Source organism: Salvelinus namaycush, chromosome 20, assembly GCF_016432855.1.
Source record: "Salvelinus namaycush isolate Seneca chromosome 20, SaNama_1.0, whole genome shotgun sequence".
Classification (NCBI taxonomy): Eukaryota; Metazoa; Chordata; class Actinopteri; order Salmoniformes; family Salmonidae; genus Salvelinus; species Salvelinus namaycush.
The window spans coordinates 18,905,713-18,926,027 of NC_052326.1; the positions used below are offsets into that span (position 1 = coordinate 18,905,713).

Below are 20,315 nucleotides of genomic sequence, written 5' to 3' on the forward strand. Positions count from 1 at the left end.
ATGGGTGTGTTCGAGGGGTTACGCAACCAAAGTCGGGGGAGGTGCATCTGCTATATAGCCGAAAGTCCAACACTGTAGTGGTTTTCCAACAGCAAGGCTCAGATCAGTATGGCAATGTGTTCTACCTACTATTGTTTCTAAACGTTATTCTGTATAAATCTCGAAATAAACATTTTTTTTTTCAGTGTTCCTAGATGTCTTGAATGCACTGAAGTTGGAAGTCAGAGATTTCCCAGTTCCCAGTTGTTTAAAACCCGGTAGTGGTTGCAAGTCAGACGTTTTTTGCAAAACCATATTGCAAAAGTGATCCGCTTGATTCGCTGCCACTGAAAAGGCGTAGTCACTCAGTTACACAGGAGGCTGCAAAGGTGAGGACGGCTTATAATAATGGCCGGAACGGAGCAAATTGAATGGCATCAACCACATGGAAACCATTTGTTTGATGTATTTGATGCCATTCCACTAACTACGCTCGAACCATTACCACGAGCCCGTCTCCCCAATTAAGGCGCCACCACCCTCTTATGCTCAGTTGTACAAGTTTCATTTCAGCACTGTACTGATTATCACTTGGTGTAAAGTTTCACTTTCTTAGAAAGCATTGACTGAAGGGAAATGATGGTGCTGCTGTACGTTTTGGATTGTAGGCCTAGTGGCTAACCCAGTCAAGAGTTCCTGATCACCACTCTAGCACAGGTGGGATTGAAAATGTTCATAAACTTCATAAACATGTTGCAAAATAAATGAACGCATACAGTTGAAGTCGGAAATTTACATACACTTAGGTTGGAGTCATTAAAACTCATTTTTCAACCACTCCACAAATTTCTTATTAACAAACTATAGTTTTGGCAAGTCGGTTAGGACATCTACTTTGTGCATGACACAAGTAATTTTTCCAACAATTGTTTACAGACAGATTATTTCACTTATAATTCACTGTATCTCAATTCCAGTGGGTCAGAAGTTTACATACACTAAGTTGACTGTGCCTTTAAACAGCTTGGAAAATGCCAGAAAACGATGTCATGGCTTTAGAAGCTTCTGATAAGCTAATTGACATAATTTGAGTCAATTGGAGGTGTACCTGTGGATGTATTTCAAGGCCTACCTTCAAACTCAGTGCCTCTTTGCTTAACATCATGGGGAAATCAAAAGAAATCAGCCAAGACCTCAGAATTTTTGTTGTTGTTGACCTCCACAAGTCTGATTCATCCTTGGGAGCAATTTCCAAACGCCTGAAGGTACCACCTTCATCTGTACAAACAATAGTACGCAAGTATAAACACCATGGGACCACGCAGCCGTCATACCGCTCAGGAAGGAGATACCTTCTGTCTGCTAGAGATGAATGTACTTTGGTGCAAAATGTGGAAATTAATCCCAGAACTACAGCAAAGGACCTTGTGAAGATGCTGGAGGAAACAGGTACAAAAGTATCTATATCCACAGTAAAACGAGTCCTATATCGACATAACCTGAAAGGCCGCTCAGAAAGGAAGAAGCCACTGCTCCAAAACCGCCATAAAAAAGCCAGACTATGGTTTGCAACTGCACATGGGGACAAAGATCGTACTTGTTGGAGAAATGTCCTCTGGTGGGATGAAACAGAAATAGAACTGTTTGGCCATAATGACCATCGTTATGTTAGGAGGAAAAAGGGAATGCTTGCAAGCCGAAGAACACCATCCCAACCGTGAAACACGGGGGTGGCAGCATCATGTTGTGGGGGTGCTTTGCTGCAGGAGGGACTGGTGCACTTCACAATATAGATGGCATGATGAGGGAGGGAAATTATGTGGATATATTGAATCAACATCTCAATACATCAGTCAGGAAGTTGAAGCTTGGTTGCAAATGGGTCTTCCAAATGGACAATGACCCCAAGCATACTTCCAAAGCTGTGGCAAAATGGCTTAAGGACAACAAGGTCAAGGTATTAGAGTGGCCATCACAAAGCCCTGACCTCAATCCTATAGAAAATGTGTGGGCAGAACTGAAAAAGTGTGTGCGAGTAAGGAGGCCTACAAACCTGACTCAGTTACACCAGCTCTGTCAGGAGGAATGGGCCAAAATTCCCCCAACTTATTGTGGGAAGCTTGTGGAAGGCTACCCGAAATGTTTGACCCAAGTTAAACAATTTAAAGGCAATGCTACCAAATACTAATTGAGTGTATGTAAACTTCTGACCCACTGGGAATGTGATGAAAGAAATAAAAGCTGAAATAAATCATTCTCTCCACTATTATTCTGACATTTCACATTCTTAAAATAAAGTGGTGATCCTAACTGACCTAAGACAAGGAATTTTAACGAGGATTAAATGTCAGGAATTGTGAAAAACTGCATTTAAATGTATTTGGCTGAGGTGTATGTAAACTTCTGACTTCAACTGTACATGTTATTCAGTCATTGCATCCAAACTGCTCGTGCGCTTCTGCGTAGTCAGGCGCTAAAATAGAACTTGGTTCTATTTGTGACGTTTAAAGCACTTCAAGTTCCGCCCCTCCCATCTCCTCATTGGTCTTTAGGAGCATACACCCACGTGGGTGATTGAACGATAATTTGAGGTCCACACTCAAGTCCAGGTTGTGGTGGTAATGCACCTGATAGTGCCTGCATCTGATGGTCAGAGACTGACCATCAGATGCAGGCACTATCAGGCAAGAAAATTATTAAAATGTATGCTCACTCAGTTGTGTGTCACAAGTAATACAACAACAGATCTTTACCGGTGTGATCATATAGCCTACAGTACCTCAAACCGAACAACAATGCATTCAGTGGCAGGGCAATTCAAGCAAAGCAAATATCCTGTGATAATGTATTGGGCCTATAGTTTACTGCACAAACCTCATTGCTACAGTACTGTTTTTAATAGGTTAATGTTGCATTTCAAAAACCTGGAAGGAGGAGAGATGACTAGAAACGATTCGGTTGACCGTTTTATGTGTGGATTAATTGTCGGAGTAGAGGACCTTGTGCATTTCAGGTAAAATAACAACTCAATGTTTATATCCCAGGACAAATTAGCTAGCATGTGCAACCTAGCTAAAAAGGACAAATTAGCTAGCATGTGCAAGCCAGCTAGCTAAATTGCCATACATGTTTAATGCTTTTCGACCTGTCCCCAAATTAATGTAATTGGTTCAGAGTTTGTTTTGATATTTTATCCTGCGTGTCGTGATCGCGTTTGGTGTGGGGAGACAAAATAAATGTATGCACAATGGCGCACGCGCGCAGCCGGTTTGGGTTCTGTGTTAGAGTTACCAGCCTCAGAAATTGCAGCCCTAATAAATGCTTCACAGAGTTCAAGTAAAAGACACATCTCAACATCAACTGTTCAGAGGAGACTGCGTGAATCAGGCCTTCATGGTCGAATTGCTGCAAAGAAACCACTACTAAATGACACCAATGAGAAGAAGAGACTTGCTTGGGCCAAGAAACATGAGCAATAGATATTAGACTGGTAGAAATCTGTCCTTTGGTCTGATGAGTCCAAATTTGAGATTTTTGGTTCCAAACACCGTGTCTTTGTGAGACGCAGAGTAGGTGAACGGAAGATCTCAGCATGTGTGGTTCCCACCTTGAAGCATAGAGGAGGGTGGTGTGATGGTGTGGGGGTGCTTTGCTGGTGACACTGTCTGTGATTTACGGTAAAAAGCCACAGAAGCCTTGGCCATAAGGGTAAATTGTTGGCACTGTCTTTGGAGGGATGGGACGCGGCCATAAGGCTGCACTTTATTGTTTTTTTATTAAGTAGGCTATATAGGCCCACACCCTCTCTAAACAGAAATTATAGCTATCCTGTGTTGGATTGGAATTATCCCAGGACCAGTCATGGAAAGAGGCTCCAGGACAGATATTATGCTGTCAGTATTGATGATTGATGCATTAATTCTGAGGCATAATTTAAAAAAATAATAATAATTCTGATGCATAACCTATTACCTAGGCTACATAATTAATTATTAATAAGGGACAAGTCTAGGCCATATAAGGCTTGGGCTACCATACAACATTGGCACTACAATAAACAAAAACATTTAATTAATAGTCAATGAAATCATGCACTTCTAGCCTGACTATTGCACGTGTTAGGGATAAATTGATAACGTGGATAAATGATATTGGTGGATTGAAATATGAATAGGATGAATAAAGAAATAATGATGTTGAAATAGGCTTATTTGGTGAAATCTCCCTTGGAGATGCATCTCCGAGTCTCAGATCATCAGGTGGATGGAGTGAATCGGTTGTCGCAGCAACAGCGTCAACTGCACCCCCACCCCCCGCTATAATTTGCTTTCTGATTCAGAACGACGGTCAATTCCCGATACCTTCCAGTTGTATCTTCCCAATCCGCGCGATGCTTAGCAGGAAGCGGCCATCGATAGTTTTCTATTGACAAATCGTATCAGGAAAATAAGTGAAAGTCGATGGTTGTCCGTTCTTTCTATCTTTCATCCGACTCCTTCCCGTTCTCATAGATAGCATCCTAGCAAATCCCCGAAGCTGACTGGAGAGTTAAAACGCTGAAAACGCGTAGCCTAAGCAACTACAATTTTCTTTCGTTCGAATTCAATCGCTTTTTGTGCGAACAGTTTGACTAGCTACTCTCGTTCAACATCAGTCGCGCGCTTTCGTAATTCCTCTCCTCAACTCAAATTTCCTGTTTTAAATATAGTTTATCTGGATTTTTTCGACTTTTTCCCCCACTGGCGTTGCCAACGCAACACAGATAGCCAGTCTCTGAACGCAGTCGTTATTCGAAAAAACCTCCTGTGTCACTGAGACACATCGGTCTACGCTTTCTCCCCTGTCTAGATAGTCTCCACCCAAGACCGACAACATGTTGGACCCATCTTCCAGTGAGGAGGAAGCGGATGAGATAGTGGAAGAAGAAGGCAAAGAGGTGATGGCACCAAAGACCGGGGGAGCACGGGTGTCACCCAGCCGGACCACCGAGAGTTCTGGTGGGCTCCAGCCCTCGAGCCGGGGAAGCAGCGCTTGTCCGTCCAGCCCCAGCCCCTCGGCGGCCAGCGAGAAGGAGAAAGATGATCTGGAAAAGATGCAGAGGGAGGAGGAAGAGCGAAAGAAGAGGCTCCAGCTCTATGTCTTTGTGATGCGCTGCATTGCCTACCCTTTTAATGCCAAGCAACCCACCGACATGGCCAGACGACAACAGAAGGTACTGTAAATAATAAACTCACAACAGTGACAAATTAATTTGAATGACTTTTAAAAAGCATCTCATATATATATATATATATATATATATATATGTATGTATAGTATCTTATGAAACTAGTTGCTTGTCCTCTTGCTTTGGAATGGTACATAAGTCATTATTAGAACAGAGCCAACCACACATGCACAATTCGAACGCTCATCTGCTACTGCTGGTGTTGGAAAGACAGTAGATCCAGGAAAGGCATATTTCAATACAGCAAAACTAGTCAGTGACCAGTTGCACTGTCACATCGTTTCCTCAAATGACAATCTGTGATTGCTCCATACTTTTAAATGTATGATATATAGGCATACCCATTGATTCTTGAAGAATATAACTTAGAAATTACTTTAGCTGTCTAACCCCATCAGAATCCAAAATATAAGCTTGTTTTACTCCTATCTTTGTTAACACTGTAAATGTAAACAAACACTGTATATCCTCAAAACATGGTTAAAACTATACCTTTGATCTAATGGTTGGTCAGTCCTTTCATCCATAGTTCTGTTTTTGAATTTGAGAGTGGTTACATTTCTCCAGCCCCATCCCTTAGCTGTTGTGGCTGCTTTGTTGTTGTTTCTGTGCCCAGCTCCAAGAGACATTACAGTCACACCATTAACAAGACTAATGTACATACACTGTAAAACGGTTATCGTGACTTTGACAGTAGCTTACAGGCAGCTCGGTGGCAAGTAAAATTCTGTAATTCATATTACAGCACACCAACTTTAATATATTTTTTAACCAGGCAAGCCAGTTAAGAACAATTTCTTATTTACAATGACGGCCTTCCCCAGACGAAGCTGGGCCAATTGTGCACCGCCCTATGGGACTCCCAATCACGGCCAGATGTGATATCGCCTGGATTCGAACCAGGGACTGTAGTGATACCTCTTCGACTGAGATGCAGTGCCTTAGACCGCTGCACCAGTTGGGAGCCCAATATAAATAGCGTATTAAAGTAAGTACTGTGTAATGACACAGTACAAAGCCATAAAACGTACTTTATTATACTGTAAAAAAGTAAATGCCACCGTAATCGGAATGAATTAATTATTGAATGAATGAATGGATGAATTAATTACATTTGTTGAGGGGAGGGGTTTGTATTTCACAGTATTTTACTGTAACTACAAGGGATTGGTGCAAGCAGGTTGGCTGGTAAGTAAAGTGTTTAGAAACATTAGAGCATATTAATGAATATTTTGTGATTTATATCACTTGCACTTCTAAAGGCCTTAAAGGCTTCCAAACTGGCAGCGACTACACAGCAAAACAGACCAAAAGGACATAGAAAAATGCTCAACCATTTAACGTTCAGGACTTGCTGCTACTCCAATCTTTCCCCTAACCATTTTTAATTGGTGGGGCATTATAGCCACATAGGAGTTAAATTGGTACAGCATTCTCAATCACGGGTGCAACAAATATAGCTCTTACAAGGCACTCCTCAAAGTATGTTAATGAGACAGAAACAACAATATCATGCCCTCACTAGTAGTCAAAATATTTTTTTCGCTACAAAAATACAGTACAGTACTGTATTCTGGGCCGGCAGGTAGCCTAGTGGTTAGAGCATTGGACTAGTAACTGAAAGGTTGCAAGATCAAATCCCCAAGCTGACAAGGTAAAAATCTGTCATTCTGCCCCTGAACAAGGCAGTTTACCCACTGTTCCTAGGCCTTCATTGAAAATCAAAATTTGTTCTTAACTGACTTGCCTGGTATAATATTCTGTGGTATGGAATTACAGTATCATTCAAAATACAACAATTATTTCCCCGCCTACAACCTTTTCTCACAATGCTCCATCATTTACAGTATGCTGCAGTAAAAAGTTTTGTACTGATTATAATACAAAAAAACACCATATAATTTACAGTTTTCCGTTAATAGTGTACTGGACAGGTTTGTGACAATACCAGTATCGAGATATTGTGATACTCGATTTTCCATGGCAAAAATGAAAACACAAAGTAGACCAAACTCTTTGGTCCTTTAAAAACCTGCGGTATGTAAAATATTCTGTGCTATAGACTGGTTAGCTGACAACATCACGAAAATGATGCGCGTGCTTCAATGGGGCAGATGTCCGTGTGTTGTGATTCTGGATGGCCAGATAGCAATCAACAATGACAAGAAGCTGCCATGTGGGGAATGGTAGGTGACTCGTTTCAGCTAGTTTTATCTTGTTCTTGATACCATGTCTTGTTTTGACTGATGTCACGTCTATGCTAATATGGCTCAAATCTGCTAGCGAGCTAACCAACAACTGCAACGATGTCTATAGCTTGGAAAATAAATACATGTGACTCTGGACAGCAACATAATGATGTTTGTTTCCAACATTAGGGCTGTTTTCCTTAAAGGCCCAGTGCAGTCAAAACGAGATTTTCGTGAAAAAATCGCCTGGAATTTTAGCCTGTTTGGGTGGGATGGAGTTTTTGTCCGCTGCATGTCACATGGCGATCTGATTTTAATGGACAAAAGATCATTTATGTTGTATTTGAATATCCATATTGTATTTGCATACGTACCCTCCTACGCTAGAACGAGAGAGTGGCTTCTTCTGTAAAAAACATGTCCTGCCCTAGGCTAATAGCTAGCTAGCTACACGTTATAGTGTGGCTATTTGAATAATGACAGATCTTTGGATTACTCATATTTTCATCATGGACAACATGCAAAATTAAACAACGTCTTTCAATAATGTGTTGCCCTGAATTCACCTGGTTCATCGACGACACAGCACTCAGTCAAGAAAGTCTGAAAAAAGTTCATGCTGAGTGAGAATGTTTCACTTTCAGTCTTCTACCATTAATCATTCATCCATACACAGGTAAGAGACTAACGTTATGGTACAGTGGCTAGCTACAAGTGCATACATTTTATGTTCCACCTGTATGACGTAATTTGCTTTGCTAGCTATATTGTTAGCTAGATAGCCAACTGCATATTGGTTAGCTAGCTAGCTAGCTGACCGGCAGCTGTAGGTTAACGTTGATTGCACATGCGTTATATAAGCTTAGATAATCATCTTTGTCATTATTGTACATTTTTGTCTGTTCCCTGCCAAAAATATTCACTGTGGTTCTAATGCTAATCAAATCACATGAGTCAGTTGTACAAACTGGATTTTATTAGCTAAATTTGGCTAGCTAGCTAGTTTTGATTAAAGTTACACAATTAGTTAAGGACGTTGTTTGCATATTCAACTAGGTGGCTAGCTAGATGAATACCATTCACATCCAGCTAGCTGGTTATTATGGCGTTAAATGTTTGTCAAATCTAGCTAGTTACAGTGCCTTGCAAAAGTATTCATCCCCCTTGGCGTTTTTCCTATTTTGTTGCATTACAACAAGGGTTTAAATAGATTTTTATTTGAATTTCATGTAATCGACGTACATAAAATAGTCCAAATTGGTGAAGTGAAATGAAAAAAATAACTTGTTTCAAAAAAGAAAAAGAAATAAAAAACTGAAAAGTGGTGTGTGCATGTGTATTCACCCCCTTTGCTATGAAGCCACTAAATAAAATCTGGTGCAACCAATTACCTTCAGAAGTCACATAATTAGATTGCACACAGGTGGACTTTATTTAACTAACTGTCACATGATCTGTCACATGATCTCATTATATATACACCTGTTCTGAAAGGCCCCAGAGTCTGCAACACCACTAAGCAAGGGGCACCACCAAGCAAGCGGCTTGGAGCTGCAAAGCTCCACAGCGGAGATTGGAGTATCTGTCCATAGGACCACTTTAAGCTGTACACTCCACAGAGCTGGGCTTTATGGAAGAGTGGCTAGAAAAAAGGCTTTGCTTAAATAAAAAAATAAGCAAACACGTTTGGTATTCGCCAAAAGGCATGTGGGAGAATCCCCAAACATATGGAAGAAGGTACTCTGGTCAGATGAGACTAAAATTGAGCTTTTTGGCCATCAAGGAAAATGCTATGTCTGGCGCAAACCCAACACCTCTCATCACCCCGAGAACAGCATCCCCACAGTGAAGCATGGTGGTGGCAGCATCATGCTGTGGGGATGTTTTTCATCTGCAGAGACTGGGAAACTGGTCAGAATTGAAGGAATGTTGGATGGCGCTAAATACAGGGAGATTCTTGAGGGAAACCTGTTTCAATCTTCCAGAGATTTGAGGATTTGTCCACCTTCCAGCAGGAGAATGATCCTGAGCATACTGCTAAAGCAACACTCGAGTGGTTGAAGGGGAAACATTTAAATGTCTTGGAATGGCCTAGTCAAAGCCCAGACGTCAATCCAATTGAGAAACTGTGGTATGACTTAAAGATTGCTGTACACCAGCTGAACCCATCCAACTTGAAGGAACTGGAGCAGTTTTGCCTTGAAGAATGGGCAAAAATTCCAGTACCTAGATATGCCAAGCTTATAGAGACATACCCCAAGAGAACCATTTTAACTTTGAGCTGTAACGGCAGCCTTCCCTCTCTTCATGAGAAGAGGAGGTGTAGCAGGGATCGGACCAAGACGCAGCGTAGCTCGTGTTCAACATAATTTTAATTACGAAAATACTGAACACTAAACAAATACAAAATAACAAATGTGGCTTACCGATACAGCCCTATCTGGTGCAGAGAAAACACAGAGACAGGAAACAACCACCCACAAATCCCCAACACAAAACAAGCCACCTATATATGATTCCCAATCAGGGACAACGATTGACAGCTGCCTCTGATTGAGAACCATATTAGGCCGAACACAGAAACAGACAAACTAGACACACAACATAGAATGCCCACCCAGCTCACGTCCTGACCAACACTAAAACAAGCAAAACACACAAGAACATTGGTCAGAACGTGACAGTACCCCCCTCCTGAGGTGCGGACTCCGAACGCACCCCCTAAAACTCAAGGGGAGGGTCTGGGTGGGCATCTGTCCGCGGTGGCGGCTCCGGCGCAGGACGAGGCCACCACTCCACCATTGTCTTTGTCTCCCTCCTTAGCGTCCTTTGAGTGGCGACCCTCGCCCCCGACCTTGGCCTAGGAATCTTCACCAAGGTCCCCACTAGATTGAGGAGACAGCTCAGGACAGAGAGGTAGCTCAGGACAGAGAGGTAGCTCAGGACAGAGAGGTAGCTCAGGACAGAGGGGCAGCTCCGGACAGAGAGGCAGCTCCGGACTGAAGGGCAGCTCCGGACTGAAGGGCAGCTCCGGACTGAAGGGCAGCTCCGGACTGGAGGGCAGCTCATGACTGGAGGGCAGCTCATGACTGGAGGGCAGCTCATGACTGGAGGGCAGCTCATGACTGGCAGGCGGCTCTGGCAGCTCCTGACTGGCGGGCGGATCTGGCAGCTCCTGACTGGCGGACGGCTCTGGCGGCTCCTGACTGGCGGGCGGCTCTGGCGGCTCCTGACTGGGGGCGGCTCTGGAGGCTCCTGACTGGCGGGCGGCTCTGGCGGCTCCTGACTGGCTGGCGGCTCTGGCGGCTCTTGACTGGCTGGCGGCTCTGGCGGCTCCTGACTGGCTGGCGGCTCTGGCGGCTCCTGACTGGCTGGCGGCTCTGGCGGCTCCTGACTGACGGACGGCTCTAGCGGCTCGGGACAGACGGGCGGCTCTAGCGGCTCGGGACAGACGGGCGGCTCTAGCGGCTCGGGACAGACGGGCGGCTCAGACGGCGCTGGGCAGACGGATGGCTCAGATGGGGCTGGGCAGACGGACGGCTCAGATGGCGCTAGGCAGGCAGGCAGCTCAGACGGCGCTGGGCAGGCAGGCAGCTCAGACGGCGCTGGGCAGGCAGGCAGCTCAGACGGCACTGGGCAGGCAGGCAGCTCAGACGGCGCTGGGCAGGCAGGCAGCTCAGACGGCGCTGGGCAGGCGGGCAGTGCAGACGGCGCTGGACAGACGGCCGACTCTGACCTGCTGAGGCGCACAGTAGGCCTGGTGCGTGGTACCGGCACTGGAGGTACTGGGCTGGAGACACGCACCATAGGGAGAGTGCGTGGAGGAGGAACAGAGTTCTGGAGACGCACAGGAAGCCTGGTGCGTGGTGTAGGCACTGGTGGTACTGGGCTGGGGCGGGAAGGTGGCGCCGGATATACCGGACCGTGAAGGCGTACAGGATCTCTTAAGCACCGAGCCTGCCCAACCTTACCTGGTTTAATGCTCCCCGTAGCCAGGCCATTGCGGCGAGGTGGAATAGCCCGCACTGGGCTGTGCTGGCGAACCGGGGACACCATACGTAAGGCTGGTACCATGTACACCGGCCCGAGGAGACGCACTGGAGACCAGATGTGTTGAGCCGGCTTCATGGCACCTAGCTCGATGCCCACTCTAGCCCGGCCGATACGTGGAGCTGAAATGTACCGCACCGGGCTAAGCACACGTACAGGAGACTCCGTGCACTCTTCCGCACAACACGGTGTCTGCCCGTACTCTCGCTCTCCACGGTAAGCCCGGGAAGTTGGCGCAGGTCTCCTACCTGACTTCGCCACACTCCCCTTTAGCACCCCCCCAAGACATTTTTGGGTGAGCCTCTCGGGCTTCCAGCCGCTCTGCCTTGCTAGCGCCTCATAATGCCGCCTCTCCGCTTTTGCTGCCTCCAGCTCCGCTTTGGGGCGGCGACACTCCTCTGGCTCTGCCCAGGGTCCTTTACCGTCCAGAATTTCCTCCCATGTCCATTCCTCCTGGTACCGCTGCTGCTGTCGCTGCTGCCCGTTGCTACGCTGCTTGGTCCGAGTTTGGTGGGTGGTTCTGTAACGGCAGCCTTCCCTCTCTTCATGAGAAGAGGAGGTGTAGCAGGGATCGGACCAAGACGCAGCGTAGCTCGTGTTCAACATGATTTTAATTACGAAAATACTGAACACTAAACAAATACAAAATAACAAATGTGGCTTACCGATACAGCCCTATCTGGTGCAGAGAAAACACAGAGACAGGAAACAACCACCCACAAATCCCCAACACAAAACAAGCCACCTATATATGATTCCCAATCAGGGACAACGATTGACAGCTGCCGCTGATTGAGAACCATATTAGGCCGAACACAGAAACAGACAAACTAGACACACAACATAGAATGCCCACCCAGCTCACGTCCTGACCAACACTAAAACAAGCAAAACACACAAGAACATTGGTCAGAACGTGACATGAGCCTGTTTCTGATGCTGAGGTCTTTAAAGCACTAAAGGCAATAGACACTAAAAAGTTTGCAGGTCCAGATAACCTGGATCCCTACCTCTTAAAGGTAGCAGCTGCTATTATTACTGAACCTGTGGATCACATTTGTCTGTTGAACAATTCCATACCCAGCATTTGGAAATCAGCTTATGACCTCCCACTGCTAAAGAATGGAGATCCCTCAGATGCTAATAACTATCATCCTATCTCCAAACTCCCTGTCCTGGCCAAAGTCTATGAATCCCTAGTGAGTTCACAGTTAAAAACCTTCTTAATTGAAAAGAACATACTCAGCGGGGTTCAGTCTTGCTTTAGATCGGGGCACAGCACCACAACTGCAGCTATGGCAGTGGCACTTGATAAAAGCAACATTGTGCTGCTCTGTTTGTTGATTTATCAAAGGCGTTTGATTCAGTTGACCATGAATTGTTGCTAGCTAGACTCAGTAACATTGGTCTCAGTGAAGGGGCAGTAAATTGGTTGAGGAACGATCTGTCTGACAGAACACAATGTGTATATACTGACAATCACAAGTCTAGCTTTCTTGAGATTAATAGAGGTGTGCCCCAGTGTTCCGTTTTAGCTCCTGTGTTGTTCTCAATTTTTATTAATGTTTCGGGAAATGGGATGCAACCGGCAAAGTTGCATCTATATGCAGATGATAGAGTCATATATTCATGTGCTCCTTCTCTGGTTCAGGCTGTTGAAGAGCTCCAGACTACTTTTCAGTCACTGCAGGCCTCCCTTTATGGTCTCAAACTAGTCTTGTATGTACAAAAAAACTAAATTCATGACCTTTACCAGAGCTTGCACTCAGCCAGAGAAGGTTAGCATTGTCACATCTGGTGGCTTATCCATTGAAAAAGTGTCATCCTACAAATACCTAGGTATATGGTTGGATGACAAGTTGTCTTTTAAAGTTCATATGGAAAATCTTGTGAGGAAGCTTAAATTGAAATTGGGTTTTTATTTTCGTAATAAGGCTTGCTTCCCGCTTATGGCTAAAAAGAAGCTTGTTCATGCTACTTTTCCCTCTGTAATTGATTATGGTGACTTGTTGTATATGCATGCAGCCTCCTCCGTCTTACAGAGACTGGACTCTGTTTATCATGCATCCTTGTGCTTTATTACAAATGCCAAGTCACTCACCCACCATTGCACCTTGTACCAAATGGTAGGTTGGACCTCACTTTATATGCGCAGAAAGCTACATTTGTATGTGTTCATCTACAAAGCCCGAGTAACTGCCTCCTGATGATTACATCATCGCCACACCGGAGAGTAGGATAAAAACCCAGCTTTGTCATGTCAACATGTTGAAACCATACTTCACCCGCTACGATCGGGCGACACTCGAACACACTCCTGTGTTTCAATGGCACGTTGTGTTAGCTAATCCAAGTTTATAATTTAAAAGGCTAATTGATCATTAGAAAACCTTTTTGCAATTAAGTTAGCACAGCTGAAAACTGTTGTACTGATTAAAGAAGCAATAAAACTGGCCTTCTTTAGACTAGTTGAGTATCTGGAGCATCAGAATTTCTGGGTTCGAGTACAGGCTGAAAATGGCCAGAAACAAAGGACTTTCTTCTAAAACTTGTCAGTGTATTCTTGTTCTGAGAAATGAAGGCTATTCCATGCGAGAAATTGCCAAGAAACTGAAGATCTCGTACAACGCTGTGTACTACTCCCTTCACAGAACAGTACAAACTGGCTCTAACCAGAATAGAAATAGGAGTGGGAGGCCCCGGTGCACAACTGAGCAAGAGGACAAGTACATTAGAGTGTTTGGTTTGAGAAACAGACGCCTCACAAGTCCTCAACTGGCAGCTTCATTAAATAGTACCCGCAAAACACCAGTCTCAACGTCAACAGTGAAGAGGCGACTCTGGGATGCTGGCCTTCTAGGCAGAGTTCCTCTGTCCAGTGTCTGTGTTCTTTTGCCCATCTTAATCTTTTCTTTTTATTGGCGCAAACCAGATGTGATGGCGACATCTGGTTTGCGCTTAGTGGGACTATCATTTGTTTTTCAACAGGACAATGACCCAACACACCTCCAGGCTGTGGAAGGCCTATTTGACCAAGAAGGAGAGGGATGTAGTAATGCATCAGATGACCTGGCCTCCACAATCACCCAACCTCAACCCAATTGAGATGGTTTGGGATGAGTTGGACTGCAGAGTGAAGGAAAAGCAGCCTACAAGTGCTTAGCATATGTGGGAACTCCTTCAAGACTGTTGGAAAAGCATTCCATGGGAAGCTGGTGGAGAGAATGCCAAGAGTGTGCAAAGCTGTCAAAGGCAAAGAGTGGCTAATTTGAAGAATCTCAAATATAAAATATATTTTGATTTGTTTAACAATTTTTGGTTACTACATGACTCCATATGTGTTATTTCATAGTTTTGATGTCTTCACTATTATTCTACAATGTAGAAAACAGTAAAAATAAAGAAAAACCCTTGAATGAGTAGGTGTGTCCACTGGTACTGGTACTGTATGTATGGTACTGGTACTGTATGTATATATATATAGGGGATATCAGTATAAATGCAACATGTACAATTTGGTTCCATTAGCTGATTTGAAAATCCCATAAATTTACCATACGCACAAAAAGCTTATTTCTCTCAAATTTTGTGCAGAATTTTGTTTATAACCCTGTTAGTGTGCCTTTCTCATTTGCCAAGATAATCCGTCCACCTGACACGTGCGGCATATCAAGAAGCTGATTAAACAGCATGATCATTACACTTGTGCACCTTGTGCTGGGGGCAATAAAAGCCCATTTGAAAATGTGCAGTTTTGCCACACAACACAATGCCACAGATGTCTCAAGTTTTGAGGTAGAGTGCAATTGGCATGCTGACTGCAGGAATGTCCACCAGAGCTTTTGCCAGAGAATATTGGAGAAGGCGATGCATTTAAGTAGCGACGCATTTAAATTGATAATATTGTGTAATGGAAGTTGTTCTCTGTTGGTGGTGAGCAAACGTGTCCAACAAAAATATAAGCACAACATGCAACAATTTCAAAGATTTTACTGAGTTACACTTCATAGAAGGAAATCAATCAATTGAAACAAATTCATTAGGCCCTAATCTATGTATTTCACATGACTGGGCAGGGGTGGGCCTGGGAGGGCATACGCCTCCCAGTTTGGAGCCAGGTTCACCCACTGGGGAGCCAGGCCCAGCACAAGTTCCCCCACAAATGTGGAAAAAGACAGAAATACAGACATAAATAATCCTCAGCACCCCCCCCCCCCCCCCTCCTCAGACAGTCCTGCAGGTGAAGAAGCCGGATGTGGAGGTCCTGGGCTGGCGTGGTTACATGTGGTCTGCGGTTGTGAGGCCGGTTTGATGTATTGCCAAATTCTCTAAAACAACGTTGGAGGTGGCTTATGGTAGAGAAATGAACATTCAATTCTCTGGCAACAGCTCTGGTGGACATTCCTGCAGTCAGCATTCCAATTACACACTTCCTCAAAACTTGAGACATCTGTGGCATTGTGTTGTGTGACAAAGCTGCACATTTTAGTGGTCTTTTATTGTCCCCAGCAGAAGGTGCACCCGTGTAATAATCATGCTGATTAATCAGCTTCTTTATTAGCCACACCTGTCATGTGGATGGGTTATATTGGTAAAGGATAATTGCTCACTAACAGGGATGTAAACCGGGATGTATTTGATTATACATTCAAAACATTGATTTAAATTAATATGTTTTTAACCCGGTGAGTGACAGAGGAAGAAGATAATTTCATCAACTGCAAGCAAGAGTTTTCATTGAGATTGCTAATACAGCTAGCTGACCAAGGTAAGATTTGTTTTTGAAAATGAAAATTGAGTAGAGTTCAGTAGAATTATTTTAATGTAACAAAATACAAAATAATTGTTAAATGGTCTTGGTTAGCCAAGCAATGTGTTGCAAGCTAGCTAGCTAGCTAGCTAACTTAGTTAGCTTTAGTAAGGGTCGGTTGTCTGTTAGAACTGGCTAGCTAGCTAGATTATTTTTAGCAAAATATATTCCTATTTTCCCCTCCTGCAGTGGATCCTTCTGGTCTTGAGCCTCAGCTGCCTATGGACAGACCCATCCAATATAAGTAGTCTTTTGTATAATTTAGCTAGCTAGTTCCCAATTAAGTTCAAATCTGTTCACGAACATTAACCCCTTATTTATTTATTTTTCATCTTGTGTGAATAATTTCACTGACTCTCTGTCTCTGCATTATCCACAGGGACTGTCAACTTGTAAGTCTGAAAATTAACACTGAGTGTGAAGGAATCTGAATTTTAAGTATCAATTTTAAGTATGTTCATAAACATTCAACTCTAATTCATCTTCTTGCAAGGAAAGTTTTCATTGACTCATTTACATTTAGTCAGAATATGTTATTGTTAGACATCCAGTATCCTATGGAACGGAGAAGGGCAACAGTCTGGTACAAGTCAACAGGACAGCCGTGAGTTGGTGAGAAGTGAGGAATTTGGGCTGAGGTCAGGTCAGATGAAGTGAGAAAGAACAGACATCACTAAAGTCCTGTCTAGCAACAGAGATGTATTGGCTGTTCAGATGTGTAAGGAGGAGTCTCAGCATAGGAGGAAGGTTTATATACCAGTGCTTGTGTGAATATGTCTTTGTCTTATGCAGCTGTGTGACCCAGTGGGTGAATACACTTGGTTTGAGCTTTACTAGTTGTCTGTGAGTTTTTACTCCGTTTATTTAGAACCTAACTAAGGTAACTGTCAACTTGTGAGTCTTAAAATTGACCCTGGAGGTGAAGGATTCTGCATTGTATGTATCGATTTGATTTTCAAATTCATTATTTTCACAGAGGTAATTACATTATATTTTGTGTTTCAGATGTGACCATATTTATGAAATACATTTTGGAATATATTTTACGAGCTACCACAGGATGCTGACAAAATGTATTTCTACACCATATATTTAAATATATAAACAACAAAGTTATCCAGATCACACCCCCACACGTGATATTATTGAAAAGCCCAGAATGTCCTCTTAATGGTACAACATGACTTAACACACTGGCATGTATGGCCTCTAATGTCCATTAGAGTGGACAAAAATGTATTTCTGGGTCTCAGGAGGAGTAAACTCTAGGTTACTTTCGTAACCCCGGATCTTTGATAATATGAGTGAAATGTATCACATATGGGGATTTGCTAGGGAGCAGGGGCATGCAATGATACATCTCACTCATATTATCAGAGAACCAGGGTGATGAAAGTAACATTAAGTTCTCTTGCAAATACTTATGGGAATATGGCCAACTCCCGTGTCTCCGACATGCTCTCCGAAGCCATGATAGTCCCAACAGCATTACCCCTCAGAGGCTCCGACACTGAGGACAGTATGCGCCAACAGAGGTGCAGTGACTTCCAGTCGGTAAAAGCTCATAAACGAATGAGGAGCGGCCCGACATGTCGCATCGCAAATCTCATGTAAAGAGATGCCTGTAAACAGTGCCCAAGAGGTAGCCATACCTATGATGGAATGAGCTCTCAGGCTCTCCGGGGGCTGTAAACCTTTGCTATTATAAGTACATATAATAGTTTCCGCTATCCGTTGACGAGAGAGGGGCCTTCCCTTGCAGGGAGGTACAGTAGGTGCCCAAGAAACGAAGAGTTGGTCGCCCTTGTGTAAAACTCTCATATCCAAGTAAATGCGTACTGGACATAAACGATGGAGACGCTCTTCTTCTGTAGAGGTGAAGGACGGCGGGTAGAAAGCCACAATCTCTAAGGTGAGACATTAAATATTTATTGACCTTAGGCATGAAGGCAGTGTTATGTAACAAGGTCACCTTGGATAACCCTGGGGCTGTTGTAGGCATGAATGGTGAACACTACGTGCAGCTCATTCACTCGCTATGCAGACGTAAGGGCCATTAGTAAGACAGTAAGAAGGAGAGATTTTTTTTTCAATCCTTTATTTAACTAGGCAAATTAGTTAAGAACAACTTCTTATTTACAATGACAGCCTACCCCAGCCAAACCCTCCCCTAACCCAGACGACACTGGGCCAATTGTGCGCTGCCCGATCACAGCCAGTTGTGATACAGCCTGGGATCGAACCAGGGTCTGTAGTGACACATATAGCACTGCGGTGCAGTGCCTTAGACCGCTGTGCCACTCGGGAAAGATATTATCTCCATGCTTTTCATATCAAAAAATGCTGCAGTGAAATAGCCTCAAGCACAATTGGCCGGTCCGAAGATGCTTGGAGGGCTTGGGCTTGGATACTGAGCGGAAACAACATGCTCCCTTCATGAAATGACATAACAGAGGAAGTTCCTGCTGTGTTATTGTCGAAACCTATAGCAGGCCGAGATAGAGGCTAAACAGTGGAGAAAAAACCTTCCCCCTGTTCAAAAAGGGCCTGCAGAAAGCATAAAACCTTCGATACATAGGTAAGGAATGATCTGTACTTGGTAACACCACTTCTCAAAAACGCACCACCTGTTACCGTACACTGGGTGTGTAGAAGGGACTCTGGGGATCCCAATGATTTTTTTAACAGGAGAAAGCCTTCCTTTTCTTTGAGCCTCAAAACCCGCCCTAGTCAGCATTTTGCAATGCTCGTAGGACTCAGGGTTGTCGAGTGCTGCCTGAGAATGCTCCCTTCCCAAGCAGTTGATGTAGGTGAAAATCCTTCCTCACAATCATGGAGCCGCAAGCCGGGGATTCGAGTGCTGGGCATGGCTCACCCTTGGATGGGGTAGCAGTGGCCATTATATGGAACAAGGCTTGCTAATATAGAGACGCATGTTGTAAAAAACAACGTATTACGTGGAAGGCTCTGAATAGGCTTAAGCAAGTTAGGAAAAAAGCCACAAGGCTAATAACTAGCTAGCTTGAGCACAAAGTGAACGCTATAGCCACGAGGCTTGTAAGGCATTAACTAGCTAGCAGCTACCCTGTGGCTAAGGTGTGCTGTAGCTAGCACAGTGCTACCCGAAGGGGACTGCGTGGGGCAAAGTTCGACTTCGGGTTGGTAAAGTATCTCAAAGGAGAAGCCGTGAGGCTAAACCAGTCGATCTAACTAACCCAACGAGTGGACGTAGGTTAACTAGATGAGAAAAGAGAGCTAGCAATGCTACCATGTGTGCAGGTAGGGATGCTTGTGTGGGTTGGCTAGCTAGCAGCTACCTTGTGGCTAAGGTGTGCTGTAGCCAGCACAGTGCTAGCTGAAGGGAACTGTGTGGTGGCAGAGTTCTGCTTCAGGTAGGTGTTCTCCCACGACCGTGGAGCCGTGAGGCTAAGTCGGTCGGTCAAGTTAACACAACCAAATGAACGTAGATTAGACTAGACGAGAAAAGGGAGCTAATACTAACTAACGTATGTGCAAGTAGGAATGTGGTTTGCTTGCTTTCCAGCGAGCTAGCCAAGTTAGCTTAAGCATTGCAGCGTGGGCTAATCAAGTTTCGATAGCTAGCCATGTAATGCTAGCTAACACCGAAGACTGAGAAGTAGAAAATAAATTCTCTTAAAGCAAAATCTTTCCTTTCAGTCAGTACTCAACAGTATAGCCAGGAGGTAAGGTCCTTTGTTCGGCAGCGTTAACCTCGCGGTTCGCATGAGAACAGTTAAGTAGGAAGACAGGATTCTAGTCATGCTCAGGAGAGCTTCAGGAGCCGTAGCGATTCTTCCACAAGGAAGAAATGCGAGAATTACCAGAGGACGGGTGAGTGGCGCTCTTACTCACCACATTCGCCACTTGACCTGTCTGTCTCCGACAGACGTTGTGTGATTGGATCGTCATAGTGATCCGCCTCCAGTGAATCCCCATATTTGATACATTGAAACTAGTATTTGAAAGAGAACCTCCAATGGGAATTCCCAAAGCAAGGCTTTGCAGGTGCTGATTTCTCCTGGTGATAACATGTTATGAT

The 20,315-nt window shown here is 44.2% G+C and overlaps 1 protein-coding gene across 6 annotated transcripts in view; it reads left to right on the top strand.

Annotated features, from left to right (window-relative positions):
• Positions 1–4,852: 4,852 nt before the first annotated feature.
• Positions 4,853–20,315, top strand: part of LOC120065712 (calcium-dependent secretion activator 1) — a 188,854-nt gene continuing 173,391 nt past the window's right edge. For all 6 annotated transcript variants that reach the window (XM_039016794.1, XM_039016791.1, XM_039016793.1 and 3 more), the window contains exon 1: positions 4,853–5,191. In XM_039016794.1, the coding sequence (XP_038872722.1) occupies positions 4,853–5,191 (339 nt within the window). The remainder of the gene's footprint in view (positions 5,192–20,315) is intronic.